This window comes from Rhincodon typus, chromosome 10 (genome assembly GCF_021869965.1).
Source record: "Rhincodon typus isolate 14 chromosome 10, sRhiTyp1.1, whole genome shotgun sequence".
NCBI classification, from domain to species: Eukaryota; Metazoa; Chordata; class Chondrichthyes; order Orectolobiformes; family Rhincodontidae; genus Rhincodon; species Rhincodon typus.
In genome coordinates, this window is record NC_063341.1 from 28310291 (window position 1) to 28325603 (window position 15313).

The window sequence follows — 15313 nt, forward strand, 5'->3', positions numbered from 1 at the left end:
GGAGATTGGGCAATCTTTGTTTTGCACTGGATATAGATTGAACAGTTTCCCACTTGTCCTGCAGAGTAACGACTCCAGTAAGGAGAGTCAAAGAGGTAAGGTGGCATTGTGACATGGAAGGCAGTGAAGAACATTGGTGTGATAATCAAATTCAGCTTTACAATAACTCCACTTTGTGCTTGTGTTAGGTGTGTTTTGCGTTCATGCGAATCACAGCTTGCATGTCATCATGCAGCAGGTGGAGGATCGTGAAGAATTTCTTTGAGCAACTAAATTTGAGGAGGATGTTCCATAATCCCTCCTGGTTGACAGAGTAGCAGACCTTTGTGAAGTCGAAGTAGGTCATGTACACCAATTGCTGTTGCTCTCTGCAGTATTTTGGACTCGTCTTGCTGTGAAGATACCTCTTGATAGATGAAATCCAAATTGGGACTCAGGTAAGAGCTCTTCAGACACAAGGAGGTGGAGATGATTCTTGCACTGACCTTCCCTATGGTGGACAGCAGGTCAAGTCCTTTTAATTATTGCAATTAGTCTTGGCTTAAACATAGTCACAATTATAGTATCTTGGAGATCCCTGGCATGTTCTCCTTCCAGAAGAGGGAGATAAGGTCATATATTCATGCCAAGAATGCTTTTCCACTGTATTTTGGTATATCGCTGTGGATTCCACCTGCACTGACGGCCTTGTTGGTTCTTAAATGTCTGATGACTTTTTCAACCTTCTAACGGTGTGGGGTTATGCTGAGATCATGGTGCGCAACATGCTGTGGGATGTGTCCAATGGCACTCATGCGAGGATTGAGTCTCAATTGAGGAGATCTTTGAAGACCTTCTTCCAACAAGTGCTGACTGCCTCTCTGCCTTTGAAGGGCACCAGTCTGTTCTTAGCTCTAAGCATCCAAACTCTCACAAAATGAATGGCTATCTCATGAAGGCTGAGAAGATGCTGTCTGCATAGGGAATCATATTTCTCCAGTAGCTTTTAGGAAGCTGGCAGGATAATCAAATATTGTGTACACATACAGAAAATGAGGAATTTGATCCAGTATTTTACAGCACAATGTGGGCAAGATCATAATTTCATATCATTACATAATAGTTATCCAATATTCTTTTCTGCAATGACTTGATCATATAGAATCAATAGATTGCTAAATAAGAACATCCCCATTCCATCACAAATGTCCGTCACTACACATTTAGCAACAGATATTTAATCCATTGCTGTTTTTGTTGCACAGACGTAAGCTACGTTGGCTGACATCAGAGGCAAACAGCGCATAATGCTAAGATATCTATGGAAATGTTAATCGACATTTCACAGCTGCCCTGTAATCTGGTGACTCACATTTAGGTTGTTGGATTTAGGATATTGGCATTCTGTTTTTATCTGGTGAAAATGGAATGTGGGCCTCAGTCTATGTTAGTGTATTTACGGCATTCACACTAAATGCATACATTACAGAATAGAGGGAGGCAGTGTTGGACCTTACGTACTGTGCATAGTTATTGTACATAAGGTTCATCTTGTGTTGACAAGATACAAATACAATTACTCTTAATGTCATTCTCAGCTGGGTAGAAAATGGAGCTTTCCAACTGATATTTATTTCATTAATAAATCAAAGGTTGGAACTCAGTCTTTGTGTTAGCACAGACTCCTCTTCAGTTATTAAGTGAAATCACTGCAATATGGTGTATGTAAAAATATAAGTTTTAGCTTTGCTTATTTTTTAACAAGCTTGCTTCTGATTCATCTCAATTCAGTCCAAAGTGCATGACCTTGCAATGAACTCCAATAGCAATATTTTTGATCACTGACTTAATCTGTTTCATTTTGTCCCTTTGATCTTAGTATCTCCTACAGACTTGGATAGGCAACTCACAATTCCTTCAACCAAGTTAGTTAAGAGATATGATGAAAAGTTGAGGCACAAATACAGAATCTGGGGAGCACCATTTGCCTCATCCCACCAGTCAGAGAATTACATACAAACATGGTGAATTATAGAATCCCCGCAGTGCGGAAGCAGGCCATTTGGCCCATCAAGTTCACACCAACCCTCTGAAGGGCATCCCACCCAGATCCACCTCATCCCTGTAATCCTGCTTTCCCATGACTAATACACTTAACCTACACATCTCTGGACACTATGGGCAATTTAACATGGCCAATCCACTTAACCTACAGATCTTTGGACTGTGGGAGGAGACCAGAGCACCTGGAGCTAAAGCACACAGACATGGGAAAACATGCAAACTCCACACGGACAGTTGCCCAAGGCTGGGATCAAACCCTGGCTCCTGGTGCTGTGAGGTAGCAGTGCTAACCATTGATCCACTGTGCTGCTCCAAAGTGAAACATACCCTAATGTTATAGTATGCAATTTCCTGAGTTTCCTGTTCAAGGTGCCTATTATTTTGGTTTTTGTGGAGCAAAGATCCAGTTTTTATCTTTGAGAAACCTCAAATTTGATCTATTCTACTCAGCACATTATTTCCTGAAAAATACTATAATGAATAATTTTTTCGAACCTAATGCATATGTCTGCAATTGTATCTGCAATCAGACATTGAACAACGTACATTGTCAATTTGATCCTAAGTGAGGTGGTGGTGAAGTATGAAACTAGACACTGAACCTTTTGCTTGGCAAAACATTTATTTACATATTTATTTAAAACATTACATATATCTGCTCCCTACTTACTACTAGCCCTCCATGTCCCAACTGGATTGTTTCATTAGCTCTCGGTACTTTTTTTAAAAAATTTATTCATTCATGGGATGAGGGCGTCGCTAGCTAGGCAGCATTTATTGTCCATCCCTAATTGCCCAGAGGGTAGTTATGAGTCAACCACATTGCTGTGGGTCTGGAATCACATGTAGGCCAGACCAGGTAAGGATGGCAGTTTCCTTCCCTAAAGGACATTAGTGAACCAGATAGGTTTTTTTAAAACCCTCGACAATCTGCAATGGATTTCTGGTCATCATTAGATTCTTAATTCTAGATATTTATTGAATTCAAATTCCACCATCTGCCATGGCGGGACTTGAACCTGGGTCCCCAGAACGTTATCTGGATCTCTGGATCAACAGTCCAGTGATAATACCACTAGGTCATTGCCTCCTGTTAAACAATGCTCTTTGTCAGTATCTTAATACAAAGAACATACCATAAACATAGATCAACATTTGAATCACATTCAAGTCTCAATACACTACAGAAATTATCACAACTATACCATTTTTTCTCCTTCTATCTATTGATTGTCTAGATCTATTGCCAGTCTTTGCAACGTAGTCTTCATAGCGCAATTGAAGTAACGAAATCAATGAAAATCTTTGGGTTAGAACTGTCTCTGCTAATCATAATTGAGCTCCTTAGTATGCCTGGCTCATGGTATCTCTTTGCAAGCAGATGACATTATAAGCACTTCTGTTAAAACAAATGTATTCAAAACTGAAAAACGACATATTCAGAACTTTTCCCTCTTCTGAAGAAAGAAACTGAAATACTTATTCTGTTTCTTTCTCCAAAGGTGCTGCCTGATCTACTTAATATTTCCTGCATTTACTGTTTTTTTCTCATGGTTTTAACATCTGCTTTTGTATTCAACATAAAATGAACTTTTAATAACAATTTAACTTAAATAATTCAGATGACACAATCCCTAGCATTAAATCAGTATTAAATGTTGGATATGACTGTAAAAATCATTTATCAAAATCATGTTTTTCTAAAATTCTGTAAGTAGTTCCAAAATGTCTGCGTGATTCGAAATACCGCTGGGCAGGGAGAAGGAGACTAGCAGGCACCTGCTGCTGTGAAACTGATAAGATGATGTGAAGTTAGTCAAGGCCTCTTGCTGGTAATGGGATCGTTTTACATCAGTTGTGACACTTGTCAAGCAGCGTGCTGCTCTGTTAAAGATTCCTGTCATTCCTTTTTGGGATAAAAAAAACTTTTGGCTTTCCCTACACCCTAATGTGTGCTACGATAGCACATTGACTGTGTGCTGACAGAGTTCGCACAGCTTTTACAATGTTTCTTTGGTTTTTCTTTTAGTTTGTTTTAAGATGTTACTACACTGAGTGGGAGGGGGGGGGCGGCTGATTGCCCCCCCCCCAGCACCTGCCATGTCTAACAGTTACCGTACTCTTTCCCAGCATCTAAACGACTTGAAAAAAGAAAACTTCAGCCTCAAGCTCAGGATCTATTTCCTGGAGGAGAGAATACAACAGAAATATGAAGACAGCAGTGAGGACATCTACAAAAGGGTAGGAAACTTTACATCCTAGTCTGTGTGAGCAAAACATTGAAAAGGTATTCTACTCAAGATGTCAAATTACAATATTTCCAGGTAGAAAAATGTAAGAAAATGAACAAGTCGTACCCAGGGAGAGGTAGAACATAGGTTCAAACCTTCACCTCATTATTTTATGATTATAATTCTACTGTCAAATGATAGGTATCAAACAGTCTCGACACGTTCCCACAAGGGAAAAAGTTAGCCCAGGCCGCTAATGTGCAACTTAGCTGTCAAACGAAGAGTGAAATTAGCAAAGGTGTGTGACGTTCATCAGCCTGAGGTGGTCAAGGAAGATTTGGAAGACCGAAAAGGAAGAAAACAAAGAATAAGGAAAATAGATTGTTTGCGTCAATAATTTGATAATGTTTCTGCCAGGCATTACTTGACTTCAAATTCTGTAACTAATGTACCTCAATTTGAGGTTATGTACGAAAACTTCAATTATAGTTATTCTATTTGAAGACAATCGTTCCTAATTATCTGCAACAATCCTGCAGCAATTGGTATGTTACTGTGCATAAAACATTGGATACATAATTCAAGATTTATAATGACCTGGAGTCATTGATGGAAAGAGTGCTCATTGTGTCTCGATATCCATACTTGGTAGAATTTACAATCTAGTTAGATGTCTGTTCTTGATAGATTTGCTATCCAACTGGATGAGCTAAACATCTCAAAAATATCTCAATTTTAGAATGAAAACACACAGGTTTATCAGTACCTACTAGCAACTTGATTAGGTGATATAAATCTTATAAATAAGCATGAAAAGAATAAGAATCATTGACATTGATTTCGACCCTACTTGCCTGGCGGGATTGAGTCAGTGGACCGTTATAAACATGTTACTTAGATGGTCAGAGGCATACTCAAAAGAAATTACCACATGATGAGTTGAAAAAAAGTTCTTAGGTAGAATACACTCAAAAACATGGCCAATCATGTGGAATTTAAGAAGGGTTTAAAGGTGGAGGAGGAATTGGCAGTGTTTAGGAAAGAACTTGGATCTGACCCTAGTTTCTGACATAACCTAGAGGGACAGAAATAAAGAAATGTTTTCAAAGCTACCCAAAGTCATATGACATTGCTTAGGAACCATTTAATGATAATGTTAAAGATAATATGTTATTTCATCCACTTAGAACCTGCTTTGCAGTATTTTGTAAAAAATCTAAACTAATCAGAATTTTTTGTGGAAATCAGATTATAATACAAATGAGTAATGCTCAAATTTGCAGTGTCAATCTTTGTGGGCAGAAAAAGAGAGGGTAATAACTACAACAACCTCTATCTATGTAATGCCTTTACAGTAGGAACAAAATCCCAGGCGGCTTTCAGATGTGTAATCACACAAAAAGCCAAAGAGAGTAAGATTAGCAATGGTGAATAAAAGCTTTGTTAAACAGTTTTCAGGTGAGTCTAAAAGAATGGTGGCAATGATTAAAGAACCCAGAGTCGAATCATGGCAATGTGAAAGAAGTAAGAGATATCCAAGAGATCAGATTTCTTATCTCAATTCCCTTCAGTGTGGAACATACATACTTTATCCATATGAAAATGAGAGCTTGTCATAGATGGTTTGCATGGTTACAAGAGAATTATAAACCATAGATCACAGAATAAAAGCAAGAAAATGCCTTTTACAGATAGAATGTAACAGTTGATTTCTCCATTAGTACAACTGACAGCATAATGTGTTTTGTTAGTATATTACAGTGAGGCGTAAATTATACAGTCAGTATGTTTGTTGTGCCTAAGCATTTGACTCCAACTTCCTCTGCCTGACATGCTTCTTATTTTGCCAGAGTCTGTTACTATAGTGATATGATTCCCTTTAATCTCCAAGAGAGCTAGGGTCAGGGCATGTAAATGAGGCTCACAAGGCCAGGATTAAGGGATAAGGCCTGTGTTGCAAACCTGCAGAATTTGCTGGTTGATTTGCACAACTTCCCCATTGACTTACCACAAGCCAAATCTCAACTTTAGCCGCTCTTTTATTTTTGAGAACCTCCAACCATGACGCCTACTCTTCTTTTTTAACTGGTCCTGTGTATCAATTCAAATAGTCTTACGACTTTATTACGTTTTTGCTTTGCGCCTTTGCCTGTTCATTCACTTTCAGTAGTGGTTTAGTGGTCTAAATGTCAGCATGCCTATCAATTTAGTGGACTATGCATGAACCAGCTCATTGGCAACAAGTTGACATCTATGTATCCTACATGTGTGTCTAATTCCCAGCAATGTGATGAATACATGTGTAATTCTGTGGCCATGTGGAGATAATGTCGCAATTATGTCAGATTTCTTGCAGCCCTCTGGAGATTCTGGGAGAATTTTAACCCTACTGCATGAATGAGCAGTTAAAGTGCTCCTGACTACTTATTCACTGGAAAGCTGCTTGATTCCCATATATCTGATTTTTAACCTGTTTTTTTTTCAGTTTAACCTATTTTACTAATCAACCTGTTCATAGGTGCAACTACACACCTCCAGAGCAGCTGGGACTTGGACCCAGCTCTCTCAGTCCAGGGGTAGGAAATGCGATAACTGAGCCATACAAGGGCCTTTTAACCTGTTCTTCTCAGCAACAGGTGAAGGTACTCACATGAAACCAGTTAGGTCCTAATTGATAGATGCAAAACAAGATCTGATCATTCTTAATCTGATCCTAATAGCATTTTAAGAAGAACTTTCAGTAGAATAGAGATGTGAAGAGACCCTGTGAGGTAAGTTGTTGGCTTTCCTTTGGGACCAGGGGTTATAGGAATATCCTTTTAGACCAAAAGTAGCTCTCTTTCCTGTTATGGATTCTCCTACCTATCCTCACTGCACTCCCTCCAGGGATGTCCTTTTAGGACTCTCTTTGTCTGCATGCTGACTTTTATGAAGCCACCAACCAATCTCTGTCTAGAACAAATGGAAAGTAGAAAGATGTGTGATTATGAGGCCTGACTATTAAAATTGCCATGGTCTCATATTCCCACCAAATCGGTCAGAAACTGACTTCGGCAATTTCTCCTCTGAAACCTGCTGAGAGGCAAAATTCACTCTACCTGTTTGCACGTAACTTCATTTACTCTTACCCCCAGATTAATCCAAACACTAAAAATATCACCAACCTGTAAGGATATGTCATATTCTTTGCTCGGTTATACCCTACTTCTTCAACAAAGGTTAAAATTCAACAATGATATTAATCAAGTCAATGGGTATTGGTGAATCATCTCATAGGAGAAAAGTCACAGTCTGCAATCTGTCTTATAATGTATTCGAAACAGTTTTGAGAGTGTAAACAATTGCTGTGATTTATTTTTGTGTTAAGACTGAGTATACAATCATTTTTATAATCTTTTTAATGAAATTCTGCCACAGGCTGTGAATCCAGGTGCTTTTTTTGTGTGGGTATAGTCTTGACATATTGTCTAGCTTCAGAGACAAAGTACTAAGAGAAAAATTACTGTGTTTTGAATAGTATGGACACATGTGATGCATGTGTGTGCAAGTTGGATGAATGTCAAGTACACTGCTGTCAGTCAGAAGGTTGCCAATTTGACCTCATATTACTTGAAAGAATAACCCAGGCTGACACACTAGTGCAATGTTTGGATGAAGGGTTAAACAAAGGGTCTGTCTGCATTTTAGGTCCTCATAAATAAAGAAACTAAAACAGCCCTCAGGATGTCATAACAACTTTATAACTAATTACCTACTATAAGTGTAATCCCTATTCTATGTAAGAAGATAGGGCAGCCAATTTTTAAAAGGCAAGGTCCCACGGAAACAAATGACATGAATGATCGGTTATTTTCTTTCAGGTATTGGTTGATGATTGAAGATTGACCCTTGTATTCTTCAGAGTTGTTTGTTCTGTTATTGAGGCTATCTAACTAAATTGCACCCATAATCAAAGAAAACATGAGAACACTGATTTTCACCTCAATCCCTTCCTTTGTCCTGCTTCTTCTTTAACTAAGATGCAAGAGGAAAAAGACATCACCCTACTTTAAACTGTACTAGGAGGTCTTTACTCATTAATATGTGAACCAGTGGTAAATTAGGTTGATGTCACAACATCACCACAGTATGGGAGTTAAACTCCCAAAATTATAGGATATTATTTTTGTTCACGGGATGTGGTGTCACTGGCATGCCTTTGGATCGGGTATGACTCCAACCAGTGGAGAGACCCCTGATTCTATTGACTTCAGTTTTGCAAGGCTCCTTGATGCCACACTCGGTCAAATGCTGCCTTAATCTCAAGAACAGTCACTGTCACCCAGCATTCCCTCTATGCTATAGGCCATCACTGATCACGATATTGATTTTGGGTTTTGGAAGTCACTGTGACACACAGACCTCAGAAGTCCACAAAAATAATTAGAGGGAACACTGCTCTCGCCTCACTTCTGCAATTTAGCTCTTTGTCCATGTTTGAACTAAGGCTGCAATGAGGTGAGGAACTGAGTGGCTCTGACAGAATTCAAATTGAGCACCAATGAATAGATTATTCTTAAAAAAAGTGCTGCTGGTGACTCTTTCCAACACTTTACTGATGATCAAGAGTAAATTGATGGAGTAGCAATTGCCCAGTTTGGATTAATCCTGTTTTAATGTACAGGATATGCATGGATGATTCTCCACGCTGTTGGTTAGATGACACGGTGTAGCTGTACTTGAACAGCTTGGCTACGTGTGCTGCAAATTCTGGAGCACAAAAACCAGAACCAAAATTATTCTGGATACTGCTCATTCATGTCTTAGTGTCTGGATGTCAACCTGTTCAGAAATTATTACACTTCTGGCCAGGTGGGACTTGAATCCAGGCCTTCTGGTCCAGAGGTACAGATAATATTCTGCACTACAAAAGCCCTCTGAGTTACCTGAGAAGCATAACCCAATTGCTAGTTTTCCTAAATATACTAGACTAGGTAATTAATAGCCTGATCAGGTAACTTGTTCTCAGATGACCACCCTCTGCCTCATTGCAGAGACTTCTGAAAGTGTAGTCAAATGATACCTCTCCTTGGTAATTAATCAAGATAGTCCATGTAAAGATGTGATGTTATTTTCTTTGTGGGCTAATGCTTTAGAAGTGAACTTGCCCTAGAATCTATTCCTACTATCAAAAGTCACAAGATAATGAATACATACGTGAACAGTTAGGATATTTGGTCAATGTAATGTTCATTATCAGTTGGATTATTGCAGGAATTTCAGATCTTATTCAGCAGCCAAACTCGGAAATGAAGTTCATGCGGGGAGGATCAGCAGATGTTAGCTAAGCCTGTGATTTTTGTGTCTGCTTAGAGGTGCAAAGCCTAACAGGATTTCTCACCTAAGTATATAATTTTGATTTGTACTTGAATCTGGCACTGTCCCATCAAATGAGAAGAGAAAGAGTCCGCTTCAGCTGTCCCACTCCATATCCTTTTTGCACATTTTATTCTCCATGTGCACCAATGGTTGTTTTGTGGATCAATTGCTATCCTTTGTGTGATAATGAACCATTCCTGGGAAGGTTTCTCGTCACTAAGATTATTGACCTTGACAAAGCTGGCAATAGAGATATGGTAGGACTCAGTATCCTGGCATTTGGAGGAGAGGAAAACAAATCACATTGGGCCACACTGGGACAGATTTGGACAGGATTTGGTCTAAATGTTTTGTCTCCCCTTCTAGAATATCATCTCATTATTTATATTTGAAAATAACCACTTAGGTACACTAGAAGTTTATCAGCTAAAGTCAAACTGCAGTTTGAATTAGTGCTCCGAGAAGCTGTGGGAATAAAAAATGTCTCCTACTTTACAGCAATAACTGTACCTCAAAAGAACTGTAATGGTGGTAAAATGCTTTGGGACAAAATGATGTTGTCAAAGGCACTACATAAATACAAGTTCTTTCCTCCTCTTATTCCTCATTCAGTGCAGCAGAAGAGTATTTCCATCTTGTACACCATTTCAGTGAGCAGTGAGAATGATGAATGTGGTAACAGGTTCACGACTGACCTGCTACAAAATCTGCCTCATACTTGGGAGCTGCCAGCCAATGGGAGAGTCATGTATCATATGCAAAATTGAGTTTATTCTTGAAACTGTTGTCAAGCAGATCAGAAACCTAAATATAGAAAATGATCGCTGGCTTCAGTTTCTGAAACAAATTATCTGAGAGAGTTTGGACATACAATGAGGCTCAATCGCTATTCACTGCACAGGAATAAGTAAAAGTAGGATGTTAATACTAATTGCATATCGCCTAACCCTGGTAATTGAGCATGATTTTTGAATGTAAAGATTTGCCTTGGCTAGCATAATTAAAATGGCAACAGTAAAACATGTACAAAATAAAAATCTAGAAATTGAAATTAGCCAAAGTTGAAGCAAGAGTATGCTGTAATTTTTTTTATTCTGCACTTAGATACTACTCAATATCAAGTTCTCATGTTTCCATTTGCTTGACAGAAGATTAACATGTGGAATGCCATATTAATTCGAGATGGACCAGGAATTTGAGAGCTATGCTTTAGACGTATTAGAAATTTTGGTGGCCTAGTGTTGCAGGGGAAAGGCACAGCTGTATGTCAGACACCAAGATCTTCCCTACGCAATTGACATTAAATACACTGCTTATCTTCAACAAATAAATGTAATCTTAAAAATAGTTACAGCACTAGCTCAGTGAACTAAAGCTGCTAATCCACCTATATCACTAAGTTTCAAGTTCAGACTGAAGGATGGGTAGTCATTGAACAAGCTGATTTCAGTATGAGCACCATTGAACTTGCAAAATATTTTGTAATCTTTTCTGATCATAATAATACAGAAACAAGAGTAGGCCATTTTGTCCATCATGTTCATTCTGCCATTTTAACACCACTATGGCTGACCAACAAGTTCATGCCTTTTACCCCTTCTATCCACATAGCCCTTTGCTCAACATTCTTCCTAAAGCAACTAAATCTTCCTAAAAATGTTTTAGTTCTTCATCACAACACACATTCCTGCTTATCCTTGTTTCATCTGCAAATTTAGAAATACTAAATTGTTTCCGTATGCCCAAATCATTGATATATATTGTGAACAGCTGAGGTCCAAGTACTGATCTCTGCAGAACCTCACTAGCCAGTCTGTCATTGTGAAAATGACACATCTATTCCTGCTGTCAGTGTTCTGTCTATTAGCCAATCCTTAATCCATGCCAGTATATTACCTCCTATACTATGTGCATTAATTTTGCTAACCAATCTCCTGTGGGGCACGTTCTCAAAAGCCTTCTAAAAGTCCAAATATGCTACATCCATCGACTCCCCATTATTAATTTTGTTAGTAATATTCTCAAAAAATCTCCCAAGTTTGTCAAACATCATTTTTCATTCGCAAATCCTTGCTGATGTATCCCAGTCTGATCATTTTTATCAAGTGACCATTAATCATATCCTTATGATAGATAAATATAACTTTATTATTTACCATGCTACTGCTGCAAGGCCTGTAGTTCCCTGTTTTCTCTTTTGCTTCTTTCTTAAATAGTGGGGTGACATTTGCAAACTTCCAATCTGCAGTAATCATTGCAGAATCAGTGAATTTTGGAAGATGACTACTAACACAGTGATTATCTCTATGGCCTACATCCCAGAGTGTTGAATTAGGTAGCTATTGAGTCTTGGGGACTTATTAACTTCCAGCCTTATTAGTTTCTCCATTACAACCTTCTTACTAATACTAGTTTCCCTCAACCTCTCATTCTCCCTCGTCCATTGGATCTGTAATTCTGTGGGATTTCTAGTATTTTCCTCAGTAAAATCAGACAGAAAGGAATCATTTAGCTTCTCTGCCATTTCTCTATTCACTATTAAAAGCAGAGTCATCAGAATTTATAATGGAATTATAAACTTATGCTAGCAAAACCTTTCTTTGGGTTTGTAAACAAGGAAGTTCTTACAATCCATTTAATTTTTTTTTGCTGGATTGAATTTGTATTCCATTTTTCCTTTCCTTATCAGTTCTTGATCCTCCTTTTCTGTATTCTTAAACTTCCAAATCCTCTCAATTATTACTATCAATGGCTCATTTAAACCTTTTTCTTTTAATCTTATACAACCCTTAGCTTGCTCTGTCATTCATGATTGACATTTTTTTGAGTTCTTTCCCCTTTGAAGAAAGGTGTAGTTGCTGTAAGCTGTTTAGTAGTTCTTTGAAAGGCTGACCATTGCCTGTGTACAGATGTGCATTCTAATGTATTTTTCTCAATCTAGCTCAGTCGAATTCCACCTTATGAATTCATAATTTGCTTTATTCAAATTTATCTCCCTTGCTTCAGGTTGAACAAACTAATTTTCAAAGATAGAATTTTGCATTATCATATTGTAGTGACTCATATCTAAAGGTTCTTTTATAACAAGATTACTAATTAGCCCTTTCTCATTATATAATACTAGATCCAAAATAGCTGCTTCAACGTGCTGCTCTAGAAATCCATTCCCAAGGCAATCCAGAAACTCAACCCCCACATTTTTAGTGCTTAGTTGGTTTACTTAGTCTGTATGCAGATTGAAGTCATTCATGATTACAGTGTTGTACAAGCCATAGCTTCCCTCATTTCCTAATTTATACCATGGCCAGCATGACCACTGCTAGTTATTATAAATAACTCCAACTAATGACTACTACCCCTGTCAGTTTCTTAGTTCCACCCATATTCCAGGTACTGTTTCTGCAATCTGAGATCCTCCTTTCCTAATGTACTGATCACATTCCTAATTATCAGTGCATCTCCTCCTTGACTGTCATTCCTAAATGTTGAATGTCCTTGAGTGTTCAGTTCCCAATCCTAGTCACCAAGCAGCCATATTTCTGTAATTGCAATTATAACCATTTACCTCTATTTATAACTTTTTTACATTATCTATCTTATTGTGAATCCTGTGTGCATTCAGGTAGAGTGCCCTAATTTTGTCTTTTTGATATAATTCCTCATATTCAATCCTCAACTTCATTTCTTCTAGCCTCCCTCACAACTTTTTCTGCTTTCTGTTATGAGCTAAACTCCCTCCCGACTTGTGTTACCCCTCAGGTTCCCAAAATCTAACAACATTACTCACAAATCTCTCTGGGTGGATATCAGCCCCAGTCTTGATGAGATGTAGCAAGTATCATCTTTTTCACAAGTGGTATTCTCAAATTCTGCAGTATGCCAAGGACACTCTGTCTAGGGATAATTAAGATTTATGATATTGGCCAGGCAAATAAAAAGTACGTTGATAGTATTTATCAGTGACTTGTACAATATTTGGTTTATCTCTTCCCAATTGGATGCATTTTCAAGGGCTTGATGCTTAAACTCCTCATTCAGTGTAATAATCTGAGAATGACCAGATAGCACGATTATCTGTGGCTTCAACCAAGGATGTTAATTTTTCTCTCTGGATTTCAAATAAGAACATTTACAACTCTATTCTCACAAGGCCTTGACAAGGCAAGTTGGCGTTTTCCAAATTTTACTGCTTTTTCAGGTTAAGTTTGCCAGTGAGGTTGGGATGGACAAGGTTACAAATCCCAGCCTTACCAGTACCCTCCACACACCTTCCTTTTTGGGCCATTAGTTTACATCAGGAAAGCAGCATGTAGAAATTGAGAGAGGGGGGTTGGTGAGTAAAAACTGGCAGTTGTTTCTCCATTTCACAAATGGCAGGCATACTGTAGGTATATTTGGGAATGTTAAAAGCAACAATGGAGAAGTTAAAATGAGAGAGAAAATTCTGAGTGAAAAAAAGTGCACTAGAAAATGTAATGCACCGCACATCCACATGGTGAAAGAAATCAAATGGTTTGAGTATGCTTTTTATTTTGTTTGGAACTTTTATGGGGATATTTTTGGTTATCTATTGTGACTTTGGTATAAAATCAGGATGAACAGTGTATTTTTGCACAACCTTCCCAAAGTTTCTGCCAGTTCCTACAAAATGAGGCTCCTATGGCTTTCGATTCTTCAGTAGAGTATTGAATAAGCATTTTATTATTGGAGCTGCCATCCTTTGGGTGAGAAAATAAACCAAAGCCAACTGTACCTCTCAGGTAGATATGAAAAAATCGTAGTATTATTCAAAGTGGAACCGGAAGTTATTCCAGTGTCCTCATCTGGAATTATAAAATTGTACAATGCAGAGGAAGGCATTTGATCATCTATGACACCACTTTGAAGGAGTTGTCCTATTTAGTTCCACATTCCAGCTTCGCCCTTATGAGGTTATAAATTAGACCTCTTTAAGTACATGTTCAGTTGTTTTTTGAAAGTTCCTGTGAAATCTGATTCAGTTCCTTTTGGTAGTGTATTTGAAAGTGCACCCTTTAAAATAGTGCCATTTAGACTATGCAGCTTTTTCATGTTGTTTCTCTCAAAGTGTGTCATTTTGTATCTATCCGCCCATTTAAATACTTTGTCCACATTTTTCTGCGGTGTGCTACTATACCATACTTAGAAGCTTTATATTGCATGTTAACTTCAGAATTGTATTGCCTATACCCAATTCCAGTTCATCTATAAACAAGCAATGGCCATTACATCAATCCCTTGATGACACCACCACACACTTCAGACCTATCAGAAAAACAATCATTCAATGCTACACTCCATCTCTATATCTTCATTTCCAAGTTACCACCATTCCTTTATTGTGTTTTTGTTTTCTGAATAAGTAGCACTTTGTCAAATGCTTTTGACGGTCCATGTATACAGCATCTCCTGCACCATCTTCATCAGATCTCTCTGTTACTTGGCAAGAATTTGATCATGTTAATCAGACAAGATTTCCTTTCAACCAAATGTGCTGACTAGGCTATTAACATTGACATCGGGTAAGAATTCATTTCATTCTTGTTTCCAGTAGTTTCCCGCAGGATTTATCCATAAAACAGATAATTGGTTGTTTATCTCATTGCTATTTGTGGAAACATAGTACACAGAAAGTGATGTTTTTATTTCAAACAGTACAATGA

At 38.0% G+C, this 15313-nt stretch overlaps 1 protein-coding gene across 3 annotated transcripts in view; it reads left to right on the forward strand.

Annotated features, from left to right (window-relative positions):
- The window catches only part of LOC109915585 (phosphodiesterase 4D interacting protein), a 288714-nt gene that overhangs the window by 167501 nt on the left and 105900 nt on the right, over positions 1 to 15313 (forward strand). The window contains exon 4 of one of the 3 annotated variants that reach the window (XM_048601955.1): positions 4174 to 4284. The exons of 1 other annotated variant lie outside the window; for it this stretch is intronic. In XM_048601955.1, coding sequence (XP_048457912.1) covers positions 4174 to 4284 — 111 coding nt within the window. Of the gene's footprint in view, positions 1 to 4143; positions 4285 to 15313 lie in introns of those variants that run through there. One more of the 3 variants, XM_048601957.1, reaches the window with a different exon arrangement.